Source organism: Coptis chinensis, chromosome 8 (assembly GCF_015680905.1).
Source record: "Coptis chinensis isolate HL-2020 chromosome 8, ASM1568090v1, whole genome shotgun sequence".
Taxonomy (NCBI): domain Eukaryota; kingdom Viridiplantae; phylum Streptophyta; class Magnoliopsida; order Ranunculales; family Ranunculaceae; genus Coptis; species Coptis chinensis.
In genome coordinates this window covers 95,925,510-95,949,320 of record NC_141463.1, presented here as the reverse complement: position 1 = coordinate 95,949,320, position 23,811 = coordinate 95,925,510, and the positions used below count along the sequence as shown (strand labels likewise).

General features: G+C 37.2%; 2 protein-coding genes across 2 annotated transcripts; both read left to right on the top strand.

Annotated features, from left to right (window-relative positions):
- Nucleotides 1-921: 921 nt before the first annotated feature.
- Nucleotides 922-20,407, top strand: LOC147484743 (rRNA biogenesis protein RRP5-like). The gene is given in 35 exon segments (XM_086576035.1): nt 922-1,180; nt 1,265-1,476; nt 1,569-1,709; nt 1,803-1,979; nt 2,526-2,622; nt 2,996-3,114; nt 3,250-3,372; nt 3,471-3,542; nt 3,638-3,730; nt 4,019-4,132; nt 4,294-4,416; nt 6,076-6,261; nt 6,405-6,479; nt 7,384-7,520; nt 10,252-10,386; nt 11,964-12,109; nt 12,181-12,246; nt 13,892-13,998; nt 14,093-14,173; nt 14,300-14,374; nt 14,471-14,572; nt 14,645-14,813; nt 14,932-15,077; nt 15,182-15,271; nt 15,378-15,478; nt 15,734-15,887; nt 15,970-16,044; nt 16,142-16,292; nt 16,885-18,039; nt 18,042-18,531; nt 18,955-19,051; nt 19,127-19,282; nt 19,360-19,590; nt 19,673-19,756; nt 19,854-20,407. Coding segments are annotated over 35 exon segments (5,751 nt in total). The 5' UTR covers nt 922-1,017; the 3' UTR covers nt 19,962-20,407.
- A 508-nt stretch (nt 20,408-20,915) lies between these two features.
- LOC147484742 (uncharacterized) lies at nt 20,916-23,145 on the top strand. Its single transcript, XM_086579806.1, has 3 exons — nt 20,916-21,540; nt 21,762-22,338; nt 22,413-23,145. The coding sequence occupies exons 1-3, from the start codon at nt 20,916-20,918 to the stop codon at nt 23,143-23,145; spliced, it is 1,935 nt and encodes a 644-aa protein (XP_086435932.1).
- The last annotated feature ends 666 nt before the right edge of the window (nt 23,146-23,811 follow it).

Sequence of the window (23,811 nt, the reverse complement as noted above, 5' to 3'; positions counted from 1 at the left end):
ATAGCTCATGTTAAATATATATGAACAATCAATCATACTTTAATATGTGTTTTTATTAATCATATATTATCTTGAGGTATGAACAATGAATATTCATACGAACAATGATTGTTCATACTATATACATTGGGTCGTCGTTTCAGTTGGGCCGAGCCGTTTATTATTTCGCATTAAGGGTATATTTGACATTTCATTTACCATAACCTTTTTTAATTTCGCGTCAAGGGATATACTTAACTTTCCATTTACCATGTCTTTGTGAGTGATTTAAAAAAAAATGTCCTTAAAAATGACTTTTTCCCCTATCTGTCCCAGAGAATTTCTCCCTGTTATTACCATTAGCAAATTGAAAGTCAGCTCACTCTAGTACTCTACCACGCTTACATAAAAAAAATGTACCCCCTTTGGATAACCCCAGTAATCACTTGGTGCAAATGGCACACCATGAGAGCACAAAGAATATTATTAATTAGAACACACCCAAATATATAGGGACCCTTCACCAAAGTCTCAACTATCACATGAGAGACTAACTCCCTATATTTCCCTTTTTTATAGTTCGAGGATATGGAACGCACCAAGTTGCACCCCAAAAACCAATCCAAACTTCATAAAAATTCCTATTCTAAAAGGCCTAGTAGCTTGAAAATATTACATGCAAACATATCTCAGATATTTACGTGTAAGAATTGACATATTAATGATATTATCAAAGCTCAAATTTCTACATCTATATCTAGGTTTCGTAAGATTTCCAAAACTTTGAACAACCTTTACTCAGCCCATTAAAAAAGACTTTGATGAGTCCGGCCCAACTCGTCAACGTTTTGAGGGCTTTATTAAATTGGGGGCCTTTTGACATTCCCACCCAGTCCAACTCCGTCTCAACATCACAACCTAAAAAAACATGTCCGCAATATAACAAAAATCTTAATATAATAACAGAGAAAAATAAAAACCGCGACGAACCTTAAACCCTGCTTAATCCTCTTTCCGCCGCTTCACTTATAACACACAATGGCAAAACCTCAACAAAACAAACAACCAATGAAAACAAAACCAAACAAAAATCCTTCCTTAAAACCTCAGAAAACAACCAAAACTAAACGCAAACAATCAAATGACTCATCATCACTCAAACCTATGCAAATCGAAGACGATGTTCCTGACTTTCCACGTGGTAAACAAAAAATGAATTAAATTATATTACGTCATTTTTAACTCCAAAGTTAATATATATATATATTTTTTTGTATATTTATAGGTGGTGGAAGTTTGTTAAGTAGAAAAGAAGAAGAAGAGGTTCGAGCTGAAGTTGATACTGAGTTTGAGAAAGAACAATTGGGTTTGAGTAATAAAAATAAGAAAGGGAATAAAAAGAAGAAGAGTTATTTAGAAGAAGATGATTTCGGTTCACTTTTCGGCGAAGGGGTTACTGGAAAGTTACCTAAGTATGCTAATAAGATTACTTTAAAGGTAGTTTATTACCTAGCTCAAATGTCAAAAAGTTTGTTTTCCTACATTGTATGCATTGTTATAAAAGAAACTAAGTTTGAAATATTGTGCAGAATGTATCAGCTGGAATGAAACTTTGGGGAGTTATATCGGAAGTAAATGAAAAAGACCTTGTGGTTAATCTTCCGGGGGGTTTACGTGGATTAATACGTGCTAGTGAAGCATCTGACCTTATTGCGGAGAATGAGATTAAGGTATTACGTGGTTTCTTTCATTTCGAAGATGTTTTTTTGCTTGTATTAAACTTTTGTGCTATTATATTATAACCTTTTGGTTTTGTATAACAGGATACAGAACATAATTTCCTCTCCAGCAATTTTCATGTTGGTCAGCTTGTTTCTTGTGTTGTTGTACAAGTTGATGATGATAAATCTGATACGAAAGGGAAAATGAAAATTTGGCTTTCTCTCCGTCTTGGATTGTTGAATAAGAGCTTGACCTTGGATGCTGTTCAGGAGGGAATGGTATGTTTTCACTCATCTTATTTGCAGTAACTGTTCTGGATTTTTGGTTCCAGTCTTTCCTTTATTTTATGATTGTCCAAATTTGTTGTAAATTAAACGAATAAAAAAGTGTTATCTGTTCTATTCAAAGTATATGTTGAATGTGATTTGGGTGGTAATGAATTAGAACAGCAGACAAACATAGTTTTGATTCTTAGTAAATAATTATCTATATGACTATATCCTTTCCATGCTGGTGGGATCTACTTGGTGGGTTTAGGTGCTGGTTTTGTAGTGGGACTAGGTAAGCTTAGATGAATTTTAAGGAGCTAATATATAAAGAGCTGCCCAAGTGATTCAGTGTATAAGCTGTGTTTGATAACAAAGTGTGCGAATGGTTCCCCACCATTTACTTGAAACAAATATGTCATGGAGAATCATAATAAGCAAAGGCAAGTTATAGGGGAGTTGCAATCTCTTGATCGTAACAAAGTTAAATGCAAAATTATACTACTGGTCTATGGTCCTTGATCCGGTTTGGTGACTCTTTTTGCATGTGCTTAACAGGTTTTGACAGCATATGTAAAGAGCATCGAAGATCATGGTTATATTATGCAGTTTGGATTGTCTTCCTTCTCTGGGTTTTTGCCAAGGAGAAATAAAGGTGATAAAACTTTACTATCCTGCAAATTTTTTCCCCTCCTATAATCATTAATGTCGTCCGGGCCACGTGAATTCATCTGCTTCCTTCTATATTATTTTTAGGCAACTGTTCATATGTTTGTTTATAGTTTGGTTTTTAACAAAGTAAACACAATATCTTGTGGTGGGGTCCACCCTTTTAATTATCATCTCATCTGGTTGACTTGGGCTTATCGCTAGAGATGTAGTCTCCGCATCACCCAAACCTGGATGATTCTTGTTTGATACTTTCAGTAGTTATATACTCTACAATTATGCCACAAAATATTAATTACAGTCTGGAGGAGTTATCAGTGTGTTATGTCGTTTACGTGTTTATGACATACTTCATTCAGATGGTTGTGAGATGAAGGTGAATGCTGGACAACTATTGCAAGGAGTTGTTAGAAACATCGACAATGCTCGTCGGGTTGTTCATATGAGTTCTGACCCTGATATAGTCTCTAAATGTGTGGTATGTCTCATGCTTTTTCAATTTGATAGTTACTGTTGCCATGGAGGCGTAGATGTATTATTTTAATCTTTTGTCTTTTGCTCGGTGAATTTCCTCGTTTCTTTTGGTGACAAGTTTTTTCTGCATTTTCTGCAGACCAAAGATGTTAAGGGTATCTCAATCGACCTTCTTGTTCCAGGCATGATGGTTAATGCCCGTGTACAATCAACACTTGAAAATGGGATTATGTTATCTTTCTTAACTTATTTTACAGGAACTGTAAGTCCATTGTTCTTTCCTCACTTCACTTTCTCTTCTTATACATTTTTTACACCTGTAATGCATTTGTTACAGCATTATTCCAATGTTCTCTACAGGTTGATATTTTTCATCTAGAAAATACTTGTCCCTCCACTGCTTGGAAGGAGGAGTACAATCAACATAAAAAGGTATTGCAGTGCCATTTTGCCATTTTCCTAGTATGCTAACAAACTACTGGTTTATTAAAAACCTGATATATATTGTCTACTTTTAAAATCTTCAGGTGAATGCACGGATATTATTTATTGATCCCTCAACTAGAGCTGTTGGTTTGACCATGAATCCTCACCTTGTGCATAACAAAGCTCCTCCTTCAGTAAGTTTCTGATGAAAATTTTCAGTTCACGCATGCGTATATAACAAAGTACCATACACCAACTAGAGATCTGGCCTCTTGTTGTTCAATGTATATATTGCTCACCTTCATGCGTTATTAATTTTTTCAAGGGATTGTATACATGTTTTAATTGTCATAGATTGGTTTTATAGGATGCTTCGAAAGGGAACTCGTGCTTTCTAATATTTTTTCGTTATATATTTGCATATTTACAGTTCTGCATAAATATACTTATACTGATCTTTTTCTTATTCATTTATTTTTCAGCATGTTCAAATTGGAGAAATTTATGATCGCTCGCGAATAGTCAGAGTTGACAGAGGAATGGGCCTTCTTCTTGACATTCCATCTGCTCCTGTGTCAACACCAGGTTACGTCAGCGTATGTGGTTTAAAAAATTACGTACTAATTATCATGTTAACACCATTCTGTTGGTTACAAAATATTGTTTTCCTTCACTTTTTCTTTGTATCTTTTTGTAATTGTACTTATGGAATCACCTGTGCGTATGTGGTGATTGCTATTCTTTTTGTTGGGCTCAGATATTTGATGTATCAGACGAGGAAATAAAGAAACTGGAGAAGAAATTTAAAGAAGGGAATCATGTTCGTGTGAGAATTGTCGGATTTAGGCACTTAGAAGGACAGGCAATGGGGATTATGAAGGTTGTCAATGGCACTCTGTTCTTCGTTACTGTTCCAATCTATCTACTTTATTGTTTTTTCAAGTTTGTAAATAGCTGTTATCTTGTTTACCTATATATACTTGACAACACGCACACACACTGGTGGATAGGGCAGGGATCGGGTCGGGTTCGGGTCGGATATGGCTATATCCGAATCCGAATCCGAATAGTTTTATAATATCCGAAACCGAATCCGAACCCGATTATATTCGAAATTTAATATCCGAACCCGACCCGAACCCGATTATATCCGACTAACCCGATCGGATAACACTAAAAATTCAAAAAGCCCAAAAATATATCCGAATCTTGAATCCGACAGACCGAACCCAACCCGAACCCGAATAAATAAACGGATACAAAAATCAATCCGGTTTTAAACCCGACCCGATTCCCTGCCCTACTGGTGGATCACATGTGACTCTGCAAGTGGTTTTAAACTTGTTTGAATATCTAGATTGTTTTTAAGGTTTGAATGGAAGTAAAAGGAAAAGGAAAAGAAAGTAGTAAAATGAGGGATCTGGTCTTACATCTCTTCACGATTTTCAATATATCCTATTTATATTAGAACTATAGTAGGCGGTAATAGTATCACTGGTTGAGACAAAATTAGTTAACATAATGCCTTGACATACGTGTAATGAGTTATACTTATTGCGTTTCACATTTTCGCTGAAGGTGCTTTGAACCTGTTTCTGCCGTAAAACATGGTGCACAAATTATATGCTCAACTAGGAAAGGACATCAAACTCTGTGTTTGCTCCTGTCATTTGGAACTAGGTTGTGTGCAACTTCTATAAAAGCAGTGTTGTCACAGTTGAAGAATATTGCACTAGTAACAGAAGGGGGAAAAAATAAGGATAAAGAGAAAGTCCTGATTACAACAAATGGAAACATTGATCTGGAGACCAAAATTCTAACACTTTGCTTGTTATTTTTTCTTACAAATTTTGTATCCCATGAGATGGTATTGACCCAAAATGTCATAAATCTTCCTCTATCCTTTTGATGCTGCTGGATGTGCTTTTCTGTATGCTTCCAAGAATGGAACAGTATAGGTTATTACCTACATTTTGTCTTTCAACATTTTAGTGGAGACTGGAGAGCCAGAGACTAGATTTGACATTGTCCGAATGTTTATATCGTAACTTTAGAGATACAGGTAAATGTATGGTTATAGGAGTGAAGTGAGTCTGCATTTCTTAGATTTTTCGCCTCTCCTTTTCCATTATAAGGAACCTTAGACTGATATCTTGTCGGGGGGAGATTGTTAGTGCGGAAGTAGTAATGACAACAATTTGAGAATAATCATAGATCATCGGACACCATACCCTGTGTTATATGTGAATTTCTGATGTGATGGACTAATGGTTTATAATTTTGTGAATGATATGTTTTCACTTTTCCATTGTAACTTAGTCAAAGGAAACACCAAGATGTGTCTTTGTTACTCCTTTGCATCATTTATATCTAAAAATAGAGTTTGTCAGGTTTCGAGTTCTTAATTTGCTTGGGCAATTAACAGGATTTTTTTTCATATGGTTGGCAACTGAAATGGATCTACTGTCTAGCAGCTGCTTTCATTTTTTTTTAAAAATTTTCTGGCAACTTTTCATCAATAATTGCTTTTATTATACAGGCTAGTGCCTTTGAAGGATCAGTTTTCACCCATTCAGATGTCAAGCCCGGTATGGTGGTTAAGGGCAAGGTCATTTCGGTGGAGAACTTTGGTGCTTTTGTGCAGTTGTATAGTGGAGTGAAGGCACTCTGTCCTCTTCCACACATGTCTGAATTAGATATTGTGAAACCCAGAAAGAAGTTCAAGGTCAGTACATATGCTAGATAAGGTTTTCTGTCGTTTATTCATCTGTTTACTCAGTCAGATCTGTATAAATTATTCATTATTATATACCATTTTTTTAGTGAGATGCGGGATCTAAATTAGCTTCTGTCTGTATCTTTGATAAGGTTGGAGCAGAGCTGGTATTTCGTGTGCTGGGTTGCAAGTCCAAGAGAATAACTGTTACTCACAAGAAAACACTTGTATGCGATCTTCCTTGGTTTTTATTTATCAAATTTATAATGCACACTGGCATATGCTAGCAGAGTGCAAATAGTTTCTGGAAATTTGTGGTTCTAATATCTTGTCTTTTTGCTATTCTTTTATTCTTCCTCCACTCTTGTGTTGCATGGGTAAGTGTACATTAGACCAACATGCGAGTTGATCCATGTCAATACGGTGTCAAACTAGGATAGGGTTCTGACTCCTTTTTCTTCATTTTAATCCAGAGGGAGAAAAGGAAAGAGAGGGTGAAGAGAGAAGAGAAATATAGGAAGGAGGGAGAGAGAAGAAAGCAAAGGGAGACAGAAGAAAGGGGAAGGGAGAGAGAGAGAGAGGCGGTCTTTTCTCATCCTGTTGTGTAAAGCAGCAATGTCGTTTTGTGTTTTGGAAATTGAGAAAGTAAAATTGAAGAGGCCAAGATGAGTTTTGATTCTAGGGTAGCATGGAAATTGCGTCAAATACTCCTGATAAATGTGACAAGTAGCATTCTTTCTGGTCCTACTTATTACCTATTTGACGCAATTTTTTAGTGGATGGACTTCTTTTTATATCAGTTTCTCCATGGTAACAATGGCCAAACCAGAGCACCGCTGATCCTTTTTACCCAATAATTTTAAAGTTTATAAAGAAGTTATTATGTTTGGATTTTCCCTGTCCTAATTTCTTCTGGATATTAATCAAATATCTTGCACCTTTGGCCTGTGCTAATCCTCCAATTCATTTACATGTACCTGTGCGTCACAGCTCTACCTCCACAAAAAAGGAAAAAAAAATTCTTTTTAACACTGCCGGCGATTTTCATACATTACTTTGAATGGGTATTGGAGCTTGGCTTGATCAACACGACTAATACTTATTCTTGGTTGTATATTGTGACCTTTACAGTTGAAATCTAAGCTGAAAATTCTTAGTTCATATGCTGATGCTGCGGAGGGATTGGTGACACATGGATGGATTACAAAAATTGAAAAGCATGGGTGCTTTGTGAGATTTTACAATGGAGTCCAAGGATTTGCTTCAAGGTTAGCTATCTGAATCTTTCATATAGCGTACCTTAGATTTTGCTAGTTTATTTGTTAAACACATGCTTACTTAGATAGGTTGCTGAAAATATATATCAGCTGTACTGAATGTGAAATTGTAGACTACAAAAACATAGCCAAAAGGTCTTGTTTTCTGTTCGGTATGGTCTGTTATCAATACACTTGTAGGAGATCATAGAAAATGGTTTCTTAATTTTGTGAATCGCTTTGATCAATTTTGTAATTATTGCCATTTGTTTGTTTTACTTTTTTAAACGGCTAGTGGAATTTTAAGCTGATTTTAACAAAGGATTACATATACATTTTTGATTGGGCTTGTGCTTGCTCTAGTTTCAAGAGAGAACTTGGGACATCTTGTCACATGACGGAATTGGGTTATTGAATGTTCTCTATAGCTTGCGTGTAAAGAGGCCTGGTAGCTCCTTGCTACAATTCTATTCTGTAACTCAATCGAGGACTTGGATTAGTGAATGTGTTGAATGTTCCCAACCCAAAAAAGAAGTTATTACATTGTATGTTGCCAACCAACAAAATGTTATATGCAATTGATGCACCTAGTTTGTATATTTTGATTATAGAGTGCATTGAATGTTACCAACCCAAAAAAAGATGTTTATATGATTGAAGCACCTACTTTGCATTTGAAGAAGGATAAACCATTGTTTGTCTCACTATTCTAAATGATATCACAAATCCATCTACCATACCAGTTATTATTTTTAAAGGTTTTTGTTTTTTTGATAATTAAATTGTTTTTAAAGGTTAAGATAAACAATCTTTAATAAGTGGGTTTAATCAGCATTCTTGACCTTTAGAAGGATGGATGAATAGCTGTCCTTTTGAGATGGTCTCCCCCAAGCTAGCCAAGTTTCTCCTCGACTAGCGGCTGGGGATTGAAGGTTGATTTAGGGTAGGCATTTCTGTGGGATTACTTCATCTCTAGGTTACATGGACACGGCACTTTCTCAAAAAAATGTGTGTCGCAAAATATGGCAAAGAGAGAAGAAGAAGATTGGTATGAGATAGGTGTGACCAAGAAGTAAAGAAAGAAGAAGAAGAAGAAGATTGGTGTGTGACTTTCCTGTTTTAGCTTCGTTCTCATTTCTTCCTCTTGAGGTGGTGGCGGTTGAGTTGAAACTGCAAACCAGATCTAGGGTTTGCATTTGAAGGGGGTCGTGACTCTTGACTAAAACTTGGGCCTGTATACAAAGAAACCTATTGGGCTTCTCTTACACGGGCTGTGTTTTATATCTATAACTAAACATTGCAAACAAGCTTCTTTTAAAAACAACCCAGATACTATTCTTTTAAGAACACGTGGTCCAAAACTCCAAACTCTACTTATGGGCAGGTAAACTCTACTCTACCATAAAAGTGTAAATGGACCATCTAATTTAATAAATTTATAATTATTAAAAAATTAATTAATTATTACTATCCGTGTTCTCGTGTCGATCTTCAACTGCTCGCCGTATCCAACACCGACACGCGTGCCCCTGTCAATGTAACCTAGCTTCATATATATTTTTTTTATTCTCCATGTATCATACCTTTTCTCTATGGGGTATCTAGTTGGAACTAAGTTTTAGGCGCATGATATTCCTCATTTGATCCTTTTCATCTATGGAATCCTAATCCTATGGTGTATCTGTGTAAGCGGTGGAAACATTCTTTCCAGATTATGACCTTTCATGGCAGGGCATCTTATGTGGTTTGACTATTTTTTGTATTTTTTCATTTGTTTTCCTGCTGCCTAGATGCCTCATCCAATGTTGCATTTCTTTTCTGATATAATAAGATATGGCATTTCATAAAGAAATGCTCTATAAAAATGTTCAAAATTAATTCAGGCTCCAAAATGTTGTGGACGTATTATGTTGTGGAAATTGTAGATTATGTTATCTTATTGGGATTAATGGATGTTATGTGCTTTGATGTGGGAGGATGAGCACTTTATGTACTAATGGAAACGTCTCCAGTATCTTAGTATCATACTCTGTTTAAGGCCTATTACTCTATTAGGCTGTTATCAGTAACTTGTTTATTCATGGAATCTTACTATTTTAGTAATTATTTCAGGTGTTTTGTCCAAAACTCCTTTCCCTGTCATGTCATGTCCTCATTGACGACACGATGCCTAAAAATCTTAAAGATAACTTTTTTCAAAATATGTTGGATGTAACTTTTGTTGGATGTACTTCTAAGTAACATGGACACTTCATATTCTTAAAAAAATCCATGTCGGACACAACTGGCACGTGGTGTATAGGATTTCAAACTAGGATTTCTTCTATATCCTAAAAGACTAAGAAAATAATCTTTTTAAATAGTTACAACTCCATGATATGCCACTTTCATAGTTTTTTATATGTAAGGAGACGCTTTGTAAGGTCTTGAGCCCAAGAATTAGTTGTGTAATAGTAATAGTAATAGTAATAGTAATAGTAATAGTTTTTCTTATTAGTTGCGTCCCCATATTCATCTTCATATAGTTACTGTGCCGGACACTTCGTATCCGTGTCAAACACCGACACATGTATCCAATCTGACTTAGGTGTATTTTAGTTTTTCCAAGTATCTTATAGTGTATTGAATGTACTGACATCGAGAGAGAGGAATCTCAAGTTTAGTGTTTTATCTTTTAATTCTTTTTAATGTTTTGCTTTCTAATTATATGATCTGATTGTAATTTTTAATGTGTTATGATCAGAACGGAACTTGGATTAGAGCCAGGTGTTGAACCAAGTTTGATGTATCATGTTGGACAAGTTGTAAAATGTAGAGTTGTAAGTGCAATTCCTGATTCGCGGAGGATCAATCTTAGTTTCATAATATCGCCAGCAAGGTTTGGTCCATTAATTCCCTATACCTGGTTTACTTTGAGCAGTATAGTTGAATTTTTAATTTTTCTATGTTGTTTGTCGTGCGCTTTTGTTTATGCTTGTTACTGAACAAAACAAAGAAGACATTTGGTCTTATAGAAATATGAGCAACATTTACATCTTTTCGCCTTGAGATGACATTCCCCCTCTCCCTCCAATTTATGGGGATCCACTTCCTGTCCACCTCCCTGTTGGGTTAACCAAAAGAGGAAGGAGATGCAGCATGAAAGTAAAATTTTATTATACCTAACGAAGAGAAAAGTTTTGGGAGAAAAGAGAGTACAGTGTAGTTGGTTTTGGCCTTCTCTCACACTTCTTATATAGGAAAAAAGTCTGTTTGAAATATGGAAAACCTAAATTGTCCCACCTATCTAATGTCTTGGCTTAGAATTGTAACAATGCACACTTGGGACAGAAAACCCGGTATTTTTTTTTTTTTTTCGTTTGTTGGTTAAACCTCTTTATACAATAGAGGTTGTTGCTTACAACACAGGCAACCACGTGTTAAAGAAAGAAAAATGACACGTATCATTTCCACGTAAGTAGTCTCGCTGGCTCCAAATTAGACCTCTATGAAGGTTTCCAGTTGCTTTGGTCCACCTAAGCAGCGACGTCACCTTCATCACCTGCCCTGAAGGGTAACTGACCATGGAGCCATAACTGGTTCTAGATAAACCAAGGAGACAGGCTTTTGTCACCAGACCACAGGGCTTAATAGTTAAACGAATGAAAACTCCTTAGGGGATGCTAGTGAGTTTCAAACCTGCGACCTTCCACGTAAAGGGAGGGGTGCTGCAACTGTTCGTACTTGAGGGTTATGTGTGACAAGAAAGGAAAATGGTTGAAAAGAAAACACGGCGCTGCTGGTTACTACACACATTCCCTTCAATTATGGCTTTTGGCTATTTTAATTGTTTGGACACCAGCCCACCAGGCTTAATAGTTAAACGAATGAAAACTTCCTAGGGGATGCTAGTGAGTTTCGAACCTGCAACCTTCCAGGTAAAGGGAGGGGTGCTGCAACTGTTCGTGCTTGAGGCTTATGTGTGACAAGAAAGGAAAATAGTTGAAAAGAAAACACGGTGCTGCTGGTTACTACACACATTCCCTTCGATTATGGCTTTTGGCTATTTTAATTATTTAGAAGTTTGAAGTTAGAGGCTCTGGCCTATTGGCAAGAATGAGAGATTTTCAGCCAAATCCTTCTAGTTTTCCCGGTGTTCTCGTGTCTTAATCAATCTCCGAGTTAGCAATATTCCTGATCTTCTTATCACAACTTATATCTGGTCTTCAAAAGTACCTTGCAATGTCTCGTTTTTTAGTCAGTGTGCGACTCGTACTAAGTCTTTGACCGTAGATAAACATATTAGGATATTAGTTAGTGAATCTTTCCTCCATTGTCCATGTATGTTGTTGAGATTATGATTATATATACACACTTTAAGAATCAAAAGAAAAATAAAATATTTTAAGTTAGAAACATATTTACTTTCATTTATGTTGTTAGTAATGTGTAGCAAACTGTTATTTTGGTTGACAGAGGCGCTGTAGAAGATATAATCAAGCTAGGTGCTGTGGTCTCTGCTATTGTTGAGAGAATGACTCCTAAAGCTGTTATTGTAAAAGTGAATGCCAACAGTTACATTAAGGGGACTATTCTCAATGAACATTTGGCTGACCAGCAAGGTATATAGTTTTTCTCATCTTTCTTGTGGTGCTTTGGCATAAGCTCTTCTAATTTTGTTCTTACTGTGTAGGGCAAGCTACTTTAATGAGGTCACTTTTGAAGCCTGGATATGAGTTTGATCAACTTTTGGTTTTAGGTATGTGTTGAGATGTTTTGTCCTGCATGGGCTGTGTTAGCCGCACATAAAAATATATAAGTCTTGGGACCTCTCCACTTATCACCAATTGGTTTTAAGTTGGATGCTTATCTTTAATATAGTATCAGAGCCGAGTTATTGTGGTATTAGTGTGGGCTATTGTGTTTGGCCCAAAGGGCCTGTTGTTTACACCACATATCCCAAGTTTGTTTGTCCACGTGAGGGGGCGTGTTGAGATGTTTAGTACCACATGGGATATGTTAAGCCGTGCACTGTGCATAAAAATATGCAAGTCTTGGAGCCTCTCCACTTATCACCAATTAGTTTTAAGTTGGATGCCTATCTTTAATAGTATGATTTTGGTATGTTCTTGTTCTCCTTCAATTTTCAAATCTTATGAATTAGAAGCGTGATAAATTTTGTGTACTTTGTGATTGTTTTGGTCTATCCTGCGAAGGGAAATGATTGCGTCCCTGTATATTTGTGCATGTTTAATGCATTCCAGGTTTTTCATGCCCCCAAATTTCCTGAAACACATGCTAGTACCTTAGGCTTATGTAGCAAAAGGAAAACATGTGCTTTTTGATACTAATGCCTAGATGCTTCAACAAATGCCATGCCTACGCACAATTGAAGCACTAAATATATATTTTCATTTAAATCACTTACTGTTCAAGACTGGTTTTGTTAGAAAGGGCTATCTGAGAGTTACAAGTAAAAAAAGAAGGAAAAAAGAGAAAGAAGGGCCGTCTGAGAGCGTTCCCAAAATAAGATTTCTCAAAAATCGACGTCAAGGATAAGAAATTATAACTTCGAATTTCAATAATTAATGTAAAAACCACTTTTTGCTGGGAATAAGAAGAAGGGAGATCTAGGTTATCGTAAAATAAAGTACACTACTTCTTTGTTTATAGAGGAGATAGGAGGGGGATGTGGTGCAGCACAAGCATAGGGGAGTGAAAAGAGGACATTCAGTGACGTCATGGGGAACAGGATTGCAGGACCATGTGTATACTGGTGAGAACAAGGATGTAGAGGGGGAGGAGGGAAGCTACTATTGAGGATCCTTCGGCTAGCAGTACTTGAAGGGATGTAGTGCGGTTGTATATTTTTAATCTAGTTTAGGGGACAATTTGGGGTGTATGACTGTATGGGGCTTAAGGCGTTAGTTTCAAGCTAATTGTCTCTGTGAGGCTTGAGGCGAGCCCAGGCCCCAGAGGGCGCTTGGGGCTTGAGTGGAAATATTTTTATTTTATTTTTACCCTTCTTTGAATGGACCAATTTCTCTCAGGAATATGATTGTTTTGTCCATTGAACAAAGATGAGGGTGCTTGTGAGGAGAAAAAAAAAAAATAGAGAAGAGCAAAGTGTTTTTGATTCATGGTTTACTCTGCATTGAGGCTCAAGTCTCAGTGCTCATATCCTTAAAGGCTCAAGGCATGAGCCTAAATGCATTTTTATTTTAAACACTGGTTATACTGATAAATACTTCTAATCTGCCAAAAAAACAAAAATCAAACGGAAAACAAAGAAGCTATGTATGGCATGCATTTTCATTTGTCTAGAGGAACTCCCTTTTTTTTTCCAAGTGGGATGAGTCTTTCAGAATGTGTATCTGATTTGCTTTTCTATTTCATTTATCTAGATTTTGAAGGGAACAGCGTGGTACTCTCTGCAAAGCATTCCCTCATTAATTCAGCTAAGCAGCTACCTGTTGATGTTGCGCAGTTTCATCCTCATTTACTGACCCATGTAAGAATCTTTAGTGTTTTCTAAGAAAGATGAATCTTTATTGAGTTTATTCAATTAGGGCTTATTTCTTTGTGTTTTATCATTTGTAAACCAGGGATACATCTGCAACGTCATAGATTCTGGGTGCTTTGTCCGTTTTCTTGGACGTGTTACGGCTTTCTCTCCTAAGCACAAAGTAAATATTAAATTATAACTTTGCTTTATGTGTCTGTTTGGGTGTCTGTCCGGGTGGGTCGTGGGTGGGTTTGCTTGTTATATGCAAGGGATTTTTTAATGATAAATAAATTATTTTTGGTTGAAGGCCACGGATGACCAAATAGCTGATACTTCTGAAGCCTTTTACATTGGACAATCTGTTCGTGGCGAGGTCCTCAATGTCAGTGAACTTATCCAAACTGGAATTGAATGGATACTTTGAAATTTCAATAATGCGGTTTCTCTTTTTAAGTTAATAGGCTCCTTTTATTTCCAGGTTGACAGCGAAACTGGTAGAATAACACTCTCGTTGAAGCAGTCATCTTGCTTTTCGACTGATGCCTCTTTCATTCAAGCTTATTTTCTTTGGGAGGAGAAGGTCAGTTTTATACTCTTAATTATAGTTCAATAGATAGTTAGTTCCAATTAATTATTTTGTTCTACATTTCAGATTGCCAAGCTGCAATTGTCGGACTCAGAAAAATCTGATTACAAATGGTTGGAAAGTCTTAGTGTTGGAAATGTTGTTGAAGGGAAGGTTCACGAGGCAAAAGAGTTTGGCGTTGTTCTTACCTTCAAGGAGCATAATGATGTCTTTGGTTTTATATCCCATTATCAGTGTATGTCATCTTTGTTTGTTTTGGTGCCCTTGGCCTGGTTATGTCAATTTAATTTATAGTTCATGGACTTCTTAATTTTTCCTCTCCTTTTTAATAATTTATGTGATATTCTTCGCAGTGGGTGGAACCACTTTGGAAACAGGCTCTATTGTTCAAGCCGTGGTTCTTGATATTGCTAAGGGTGAACGTCTTGTGGATTTATCTCTCAAGCCAGATCTAGTTTCTAGGTTCAAAGATCAGCTTAAATACCCAACCCAAAAAAAGGTTTTTAGGACCTCACATTTGTATTACATATTTATCTCTGGTATTTTGTGTTATGCTATGCTTTCCTATTCTTATCTGCTCTCGAATTTTATTCCTATTTTCAGTCTCAGAAACGCAAAAAGGACTTGTCTTTGAACCTGGAGGTGCATCAGACTGTAAATGCGATTGTTGAGATTGTAAAAGAAAACTACTTGGCAAGTTTTCAGTAAATGAACTCAATGTCTTTTTTCTCCAATTGTTGATTGGTGGAATATGATCATTCTTTGGTCAAGTATTGATTCACATTAGCAAACTGTGCAGGTTCTTTCTTTACCAGGGTTCAGTCATGCTATAGGGTATGCGTCAATTGCTGACTATAACACACAGAAACTTCCTCATAGACATTTTGTGAATGGCCAAAGGTACTCTTGGTTTTGATAATTTACATTTCGATTTTGATTAAAATACGGTGTTCTCTTCCTTAATTTTTTTTTGGAGTTGTAGTTTGGTTATTTGATACTGCCTTCATTATGTGGTCTGATAGTGTTGTCATACTTTGCTCTTTTTTCTATATAACATAGATTAATATTTCTGTGTGCCTGTATCGTCTTCCGTTTTCTTGTTCGCTTTAACATACTCTTCATGTCAATCATATTTGAGGTCTCCATATGGTGCAGTGTCGTTGCTACTGTTGGAGATCTTCCAGCCCCGTCCACTACTGGGAGACTTCTGCTGCTTCTTAATTCTCTAAGCGAGGCTAAGGAGACTTCTAGCTCCAAAAGAGCAAAGAAAAAATCGAGTTATAATGTCGGATCATTTGTTGAGGCAGAGGTATAATAGTTTCCTCTTGAGGATTTTCATCTCTGATTAGCTTTGCATCTGCATCTGCTTATGGTTTTGATGTGTTGTTCAGATTACTGAAATAAAGCCACTTGAAATGCGTTTGAAGTTTGGTTTTGGATTTCGTGGGAGGGTGCATATAACAGAGGTGAAATTTTCTTGTATCATTGTAATCCACAATTTTCTTGTATGAATTTTATGCAACTGAATTTGGTTTTGGCTTGGTTGAACTCTCTTATATGTAGGCAAATGATGATCAAACAGTTGAGGATCCACTAACAAAATTTAAAGTTGGGCAGACTCTAACAGCGAGGGTTGTTGAGAAGGTTAATCAGTCAGAAACAAATAGAAAAAATTACCAGTGGGATCTGTCTATCAAATCTGCAGTACTTTCAGGTATTACAACATTTAAACTTGCCTCAACGGTATGTTTTTTCACCCGTTCCATTGAGATACTTTTATTATAAAGATATATGATCATACTTTTACAGCGCCCTCCTCGCCCTAAGTATTAACCTACTCTTTATTTGCTTTACGAAATATGCTGTTGGGTGCGTTGAATCTTAACCCTTCTGATGAGTGATGACACTATGACACCAATTTCAGTTGTTGGAGAATGCTTCACTACTTTCTTGTCTCCTGTGGTTGTTAGTTTGTCTTAAAAAAAATTTATCCCTGACTGTACAGATTTTTGGAGAGCTCAAATAAAGTGGTTGTTTACAATTATTATTTATTTTTGACAAAAGAGTAATTCTTTCCCGTGTACTGAATATTTATATACAAATCATGAAATGGTCCTCTGAAGTTTAATTTATAAAGTATTCTCTACACATTTATTGACACTTCTTTCTTTTGTTTTTTCTTTATTATTTTTCCCATTTCTTGTCTGTAGTCTGAACTCTGAAGTGCAATTCTTTTGCATGTCATTAATAATTTTATTTCAAGCAACCCTGACTGATTCAGTTTTGTTTATTTTGTCACCATCCAGAATCTGGAGATATAGAGGATGGGCTGTCTGGAGAGTGCAATTTTTGTCCTGGAAAGAGAGTCAGTGGTTATGTGGTAGCCGTGGATAATGAGTGGGCCTGGTTGACAATATCTAGATGTGTGAAGGCTCAGCTATTTCTACTTGACAGTTCATGTGAACCTTGTGATCTTCAGGAGTTTCAGAAGCGATTTACTATTGGAAAATCCATTACTGGGCACATTTTAAGTTTTAACAAAGAGAAAAGGATAATAAGATTACTTTTACGTCCTTTATCTGTTGTTCCTAATGGAATAGCTGACAATTCAGGTTGTATTGTTTCAGTTGGGAAGGTTGGTGCTCATATTGTTGAAGGAGATTTTCTTGGTGGTCGGATTTCAAAAATTCTGTCTGGTGTTGGTGGGTTACTTGTGCAAATTGGACCTCATCTGTATGGGAAGGTTCATTTTACCGAGCTGACAGATAAATGGGTGGCCAACCCATTGTCTGATTATGAGGAAGGACAGTTTGTCAAATGTAAGGTATTAGAGATCAGCCGTTCTGTCACGGGCAATGTGCATTTTGATCTGTCACTACGCGGTTTCAGAGACGGCACCCAGATTCTGAATTCATCTGGAGTCCAGAATGATCAGGAATTTCCTACTACCCGATATGAAAAGATTGAGAAACTTCAGAAAAATATGATTGTACAGGGTTTTGTTAAGAATGTTATGTCAAAAGGATGCTTCATTATGCTTTCGCGGAAGGTTGATGCAAAAGTTCTTATCTCAAATCTGTCCAATGGTTTTGTTGAAAATCCCGAGAAAGAATTTCCTGTTGGAAAACTTGTACAGGGAAAGGTGTTGTCTGTGGAGCCTTTGTCTAAAAGAGTTGAAGTAACATTAAAGACGGAGAGTGGTGTGGAATCTTCGGATACTAGGAGAGGAGATTTTAGTAGTTTACAAGTTGGAGATGTTATCTCTGGAAGTATTAAGCGAATTGAATCCTTTGGTTTGTTTATTACACTTGAGCACACTAACATGGTTGGTTTGTGCCATGTTTCAGAGGTCAGTGACGAACAGACTGAGGACATTGATAGTAAATATAGAGTGGGTGAGAGAGTTGTGGCAAAAATTCTGAAGGTCGATACAGAACGACATCGAATATCGCTTGGAATGAAAAGTCTTACCTGACAAATGATTCGGATGATCACGAACTTTTGGACCAATATACTGTTGATTCCACTGATGATACTAGTGCCATTGACACATCTGGTGCAGACGATGTAGAGAATGGAAGTGCAAATGGGATATACCCAGATCTTGCTTATGTTGCATCTAGAGCCTCGATTCCTCCTCTAGAGGTCACTCTTGATGACATGGAGGGATCAGATCCAGGTGATTTTGGAGGTGAAAACCAGGAACATCTAAATGAGGCAAGCACCACAACTGAAAAGAAGAAGAGGAGGGAAAAGAAAAAGGCAAAGGAGGAGAGGGAGAGAGAAATTATAGCTGCTGAGCAAAGACTACTAGAAAAGGACATACCAAGGACTGCTGATGAGTTTGATAAACTAGTGAGAAGCTCCCCTAATAGTAGTTTTCTTTGGATTAAGTACATGGCTTTTATGCTCTCTCTGGGTGAAATCGAGAATGCACGCGCGATTGCTAAAAGGTACATCTCTAGTAGCACTTAAGTGGGGAAAGGTCATATATGTCACAATTGATTGGTTACAATTTATTTTTTACTTCTTTTTTAATCAAGAAAGCATCTTAGTAATCTTACTGATCAAAGAAATCGACGAGAATAAAGTTCTCTCACAATCTACCATTTCTAGAATCTTGGTTTACTTCAGGCTTTCAAACAAAAATAAGAAAGATATTTGATCCCTGAAAGAGATACACTGAATAGCATGTCCGTTTTAAATAGTAAATTCAAAGGGAATATTAAGAAGCCTGTGAATGTTATAGATGTTCATCTATGGTCATATTTCACAAAGGAAATATTTTTTTACTTGTTTTTGCTCTTGAAATTTTCCTTGTTTTTCCAAGTGTCCTTGTTTTTTGCTGACGTGACTCCATCTTTTGTGTTATGAAGGGCTTTGGCAACTATAAGCTTTCGTGAAGAAGCTGAAAAGTTGAATGTTTGGGTAGCTTATTTTAATTTGGAGAATGAATATGGAAATCCACCCGAGGTGAAGAACATTCTTTCTACTGTATTATTGTCAGTAAAGGTTGGCTTTGCTAAAGTTTTCTCCATCACATTGCAGGAGGCTGTTGCAAAAGTATTCAAAGAGGCATTGCAATATTGTGACCGCGAAAAGGTGCATCTAGCACTGCTGGGGGTGTACGAGAGGACTGATCAGTATAAGCTTGCGGATGAACTTCTTGACCAGATGGTCAAAAAATACAAAAAGTCATGTGAGGTATGTGGTGATTATCATTGCATATGTTTCTCACAATGAATTGAACTCCGAAAGCCTGGAATTGATAAAATTTGCAGGTTTGGTTGAGGCGAATCAAAAGCCATTTGAAGCAAGGCAAAGATGGAATTGATGCTATTGTGAAGGATGCACTTCATAAGCTGGACAAGCATGAGCATATAAAGTTCAAATCTCAGACTGCAATCCTTGCATTCAAATGTGGTGTGCCTGATACTGGCAGATCCATGTTCGAATTATTGCTGAGAGAAAACCCAAACAGAACAGACTTATGGAACATTTACCTTGATCAAGTAAAATCTAATTCCTATACTCTGTAGGAACTTGAAGCACTTGTTTGGTTTTAAGACTAAAAATTTCTTGAAAATTTTACAGGAGATTCGACTCGGTGATGAGGAAGTTATCCGTGCATTATTTGAGAGGGCAACAAGTCTAAGTCTTTCCTCCAAAAACATGAAGGTACTTAAGTGGATTTGCTGTTGATTATTGATTTTGGTCTCTTAGCTCCGCTGTTCTTTTGTAGGCTTTTATGTGACATTTTCCCCTGTTTATGCAGTCTTTGTTCAAAAAATATCTCGAGTATGAGAAAGGTCACGGGGATGAAGACAGGGTTGAATATGTCAAGAGAAAGGCAATTGAGTGTGTTGAAAACTCACTTGCTTAACTGTAGTAAGTAACAAGGATCACAGTGGTATGGTTGTGGTAGAACTCTTGATGAATCATGTTACATACTTTGCCTCTGTTGAAGAGCAGCCACCACCTGCAGGATTTTGAGAGTTTTGTTGTCTTTAGTGTTTTCTTCACACCCTGTTTTACAGAGGTGGAGCAGTTCATTTCACACAATTTTAGTGATAGAGTAATCTTGGCATACAACAGTAGAGTTGGTGGTGGAGCTTCACAATTTCCTCGACGATTCCTTGAGGGCAACCGCAGGAGGATGTGGCTCCATTATTTAGCTACAATTGTAAATTCATAGATATCAAATTTTTGTAGTGTACCGTTTAGATGTTTTCCGTGTCCCAATTGTAGAATTACTCTCCATGGTTTCTGAAAGGTGTGCCAAAGAAACCGGAGATAAATTTTGTGCAATAAAATGATTTTTTCTTCTTATATTGTAGATCTATTCATGTAACTTGAAGCCAAAGCAGAGCACTGAGCATGTTAATCTTTTTGCCTTTCTTTTTCTGTTTGATAGTAAATCTTCTTGCCTTCTGAAACGGGGTTTACTGATTTATTTTGTATAGATACTTATTTCATTATGCAATTTATTATGTCTTCTCTATCTCTCCCAGTCAATATAATATTTCCTCTCTCTATCTCACTGTTGATGATTCCGCAAATATACCCATTTTGGGGTTGTATTATGTGGTTCCTGGATACTTTCGTCTTCTTCAACAAGATGAATCTCTATGAACTGGAAAACCCAATCCGAGCGAACAACTATCTAGACACTACTCCAACTGGCATAAGCGCAAACCCAGTTCTAGGAGAAGCAGCGGCCGTCGAAGTTTTGATAAATGCTGAAGTTACACATTGATTCTCGTAAGACCCTCTCTTATGCTGATGCTGCGAGACAACTCCTCAGTTTGAGTTTCAAAACTTGCCTCAACCTGAGAAGATGGGAGAGTATCCATCCATTCAAATCCCACAGCAAGCCTACGAGAGAGGGCTCCAATACTGCAAACATTGTTTGATTGGTCGTATAGATCTTCTGAAGGTTACTATTGAGAAAGTCAGACAGATTGCAAAGGAGAAATGGAACCCAAGTGGAGACTGGCTCATTACTCCTATTGGGAAGGGCTTTCTTTTTATAAGATTTGCAAATGCTGAAGATATGAACAGAGTCTGGTCAAAGGGGTCTTGGATTTTTGGAGGAGCACCTTTGCGACTCAGTCCATGGAACCCAAATTTTAATCCAGAAGAACACAGACAATCTCATGCACTTCTCTGGGTTAGATTCCCTGGTTTAAGCCAAGAGTACTGGGATCCAGAAGCTTTAATGTCTATAGCTAGAGGTGTGGGTTTACCAATGCAAATTGATGAGAAAACTCTTAAGAGAGAATATGGCTACTTTGCCAACGTTCTTGTGGATGTAGACCTATCAAAAAGTATACCAGACCAAATCTATGTGAAAACTCCTGCTGTCAAGTTCTGGCAAACCGTCGACGTTAGCAAACTTCCAAAGTTATCCAATCACTGCAAATGTGTTGGACATCTTGTTACTGAATGCAAGAGATTGAGAGGTGTGATGCACCACCAAGATAAAGCTAAGGAAGTGGTGGTGGACGGTCTCCACCAATAAATGAGCACGAAGAGAACCAGGTGAGGCAGAATAGAAGGAAAAGAAGGAATGGAAACAACAAAGCCAAAGAAACATGGGTTCCAAGAACTCAACCTACTGAGATAGTAAATCAGGCCACTACTAGCAATCACTTCAGTCTACTAGCTGGGCTCAATGATGTAGAAAATGGTGCAGATAAAGACATTCAGGTCGAGTTTAATGTAGCAGAAAACGAAACTCATAAGGAATCAGACTCTCTTCCAATAATGTCTAATGTTGATCATGTTATGACTCGAGACATAGATGGCGACGCAGGAGTGGAACAAGAGGATCTTTTCTCAGACGCGCTCAACGAACCCACAGATTCACTGCCTCCTATCGCCTACAATGGCATGGTGACTATTGCTCTGTCACCTCTTGCAGGTCCTGCACAGATTCAACTTGCTTCTCAGGTTCAAGATAACGACATTTCTCTTTCTTCATGTGCAAGCTCTTCTTCAAGAGCAGATGAATCCTTGGAACAAATAACCATGCAAGAAGAGGTGAATGGGGTTCTTCAAGCACTTAATCAGCAAGAGATTGATAAAGACCCGCCTGATATACCCTTAAAGACTACAAACAGATGGTCTGACATGGTGGACGATAAGAACGACATTCAGACAGTGAGTGATTCTCAAGCCTCAAGCAGTATCAACTCACATATGCAACGCCAGAGTCTTCCTCTTACCATGACAAAGATTGGTAAGAAAAGGCACTCAAGGTGACTTCTCACCATTTTACATATAAATAAGCATATCATTTTTTAATAATGAGGCGCATTTTTTGGAATTTAAGAGGCATTGCAAATGCCAAAACTCAAAAAAGGTTACTCAAGCTAGTTAGTGATTGGGATCCTGATGTAATTGGCTTGGCTGAACCTAAAGTCCTCCCTTCTGCTCTTTCTAGCAATTTTATTCACTCTCTCGGTTTCAATATCAATATTATGACTAACAATGCTAGTCTACCGAATATTTGGTTGCTCTGGAAAGTTGCTCTCCCATGTCCTACTCTTATTTCCAGCTCAAGTCAGCAACTATCTGTGGAATTCAATGGCTTGATCATAACCATGGTTCATGCCAGTTCTTTATGCATTCGCAGACGATTGCTTTGGCATGATTTATCTCTCATAAATGCTAGTAGCAGCCCTTGGTTGATAATGGGAGACTTCAATTCCTACCTCAGTACTACAGAGAAGAAAGGTGGTATTTGGTCTACAGCAGCGGCAATGGGCGATTTTAGGGAAGCAGTTAACAAAAACCACCTCATCGAAGCACCCAGCTCTGGCTTTCTTTATACTTGGACCAATAAGCAGAAAGGCACAAGAAGGATTAGAGGTAAGATTGACAGGGTCTTCTTCAATAGTAGTTGGGATACAAAGTACACAGGATGGAGCTACAAAGTTCTGAGCAGGCTATGCTCGGACCACTCACCACTGGTTGGTTGGCAGGAACTCATTCCGAAACCTTCTATGTGCCATTTAGATTTCATAATATGTGGACAAAGCACCCTAGCTTCATGGATTTGGTAACAGAGAACTGAAATCTACCACTAGAGGGTCATTCTCTTTTTGTCCTCGCACAGAAGCTTAAGCGACTCAAACAAGTCCTTAGAAGTGGAATAATATTAGAATATGCTAGTATTAGAATATGTCCAATATGGAAAGTCCCATATTTTTATAAGTATGGACATCCATATCTAGTAGTTTCTATTATCATGTTTTAGTTTAGTATAAGTATGTAATTCTGGGTAGAGAACAATGTCTCTCTCAGACTCTAAACTCCAACCCTAATCAACCTCTAGTCTTTTCTGTTATTATTCTTGGTTTATCTAATATATCTATGTCTCAACTCTCCTAGCATCACCACTAACATAAAATTCAACATGGTATCAGAGCGAGGTTTAGTGGTATGTTAGGAGAGGAATCCCCCACCAAGAAAAAAAAAATCAAGTTTCTTTAAGTTTTTCAGTATAGTATAAGTCAAGTTTCAAGAAGAAGAAGAATTTCTCACAAGAAGAAATTCTTATATCTGAATTCAAGTTTCAATTTTTTCTCTGGCGAGTTTACTGTTCATGGGGTATTCACTGGCACTATTCACCGACACTGTTCACGATTACTGTTCATCGTCATGTTAAAGTAAGTTTTTCAAGATTCCACTAGTGTTTAAAGTTTGTTTGAAGAATGCTAGGAGAGAGA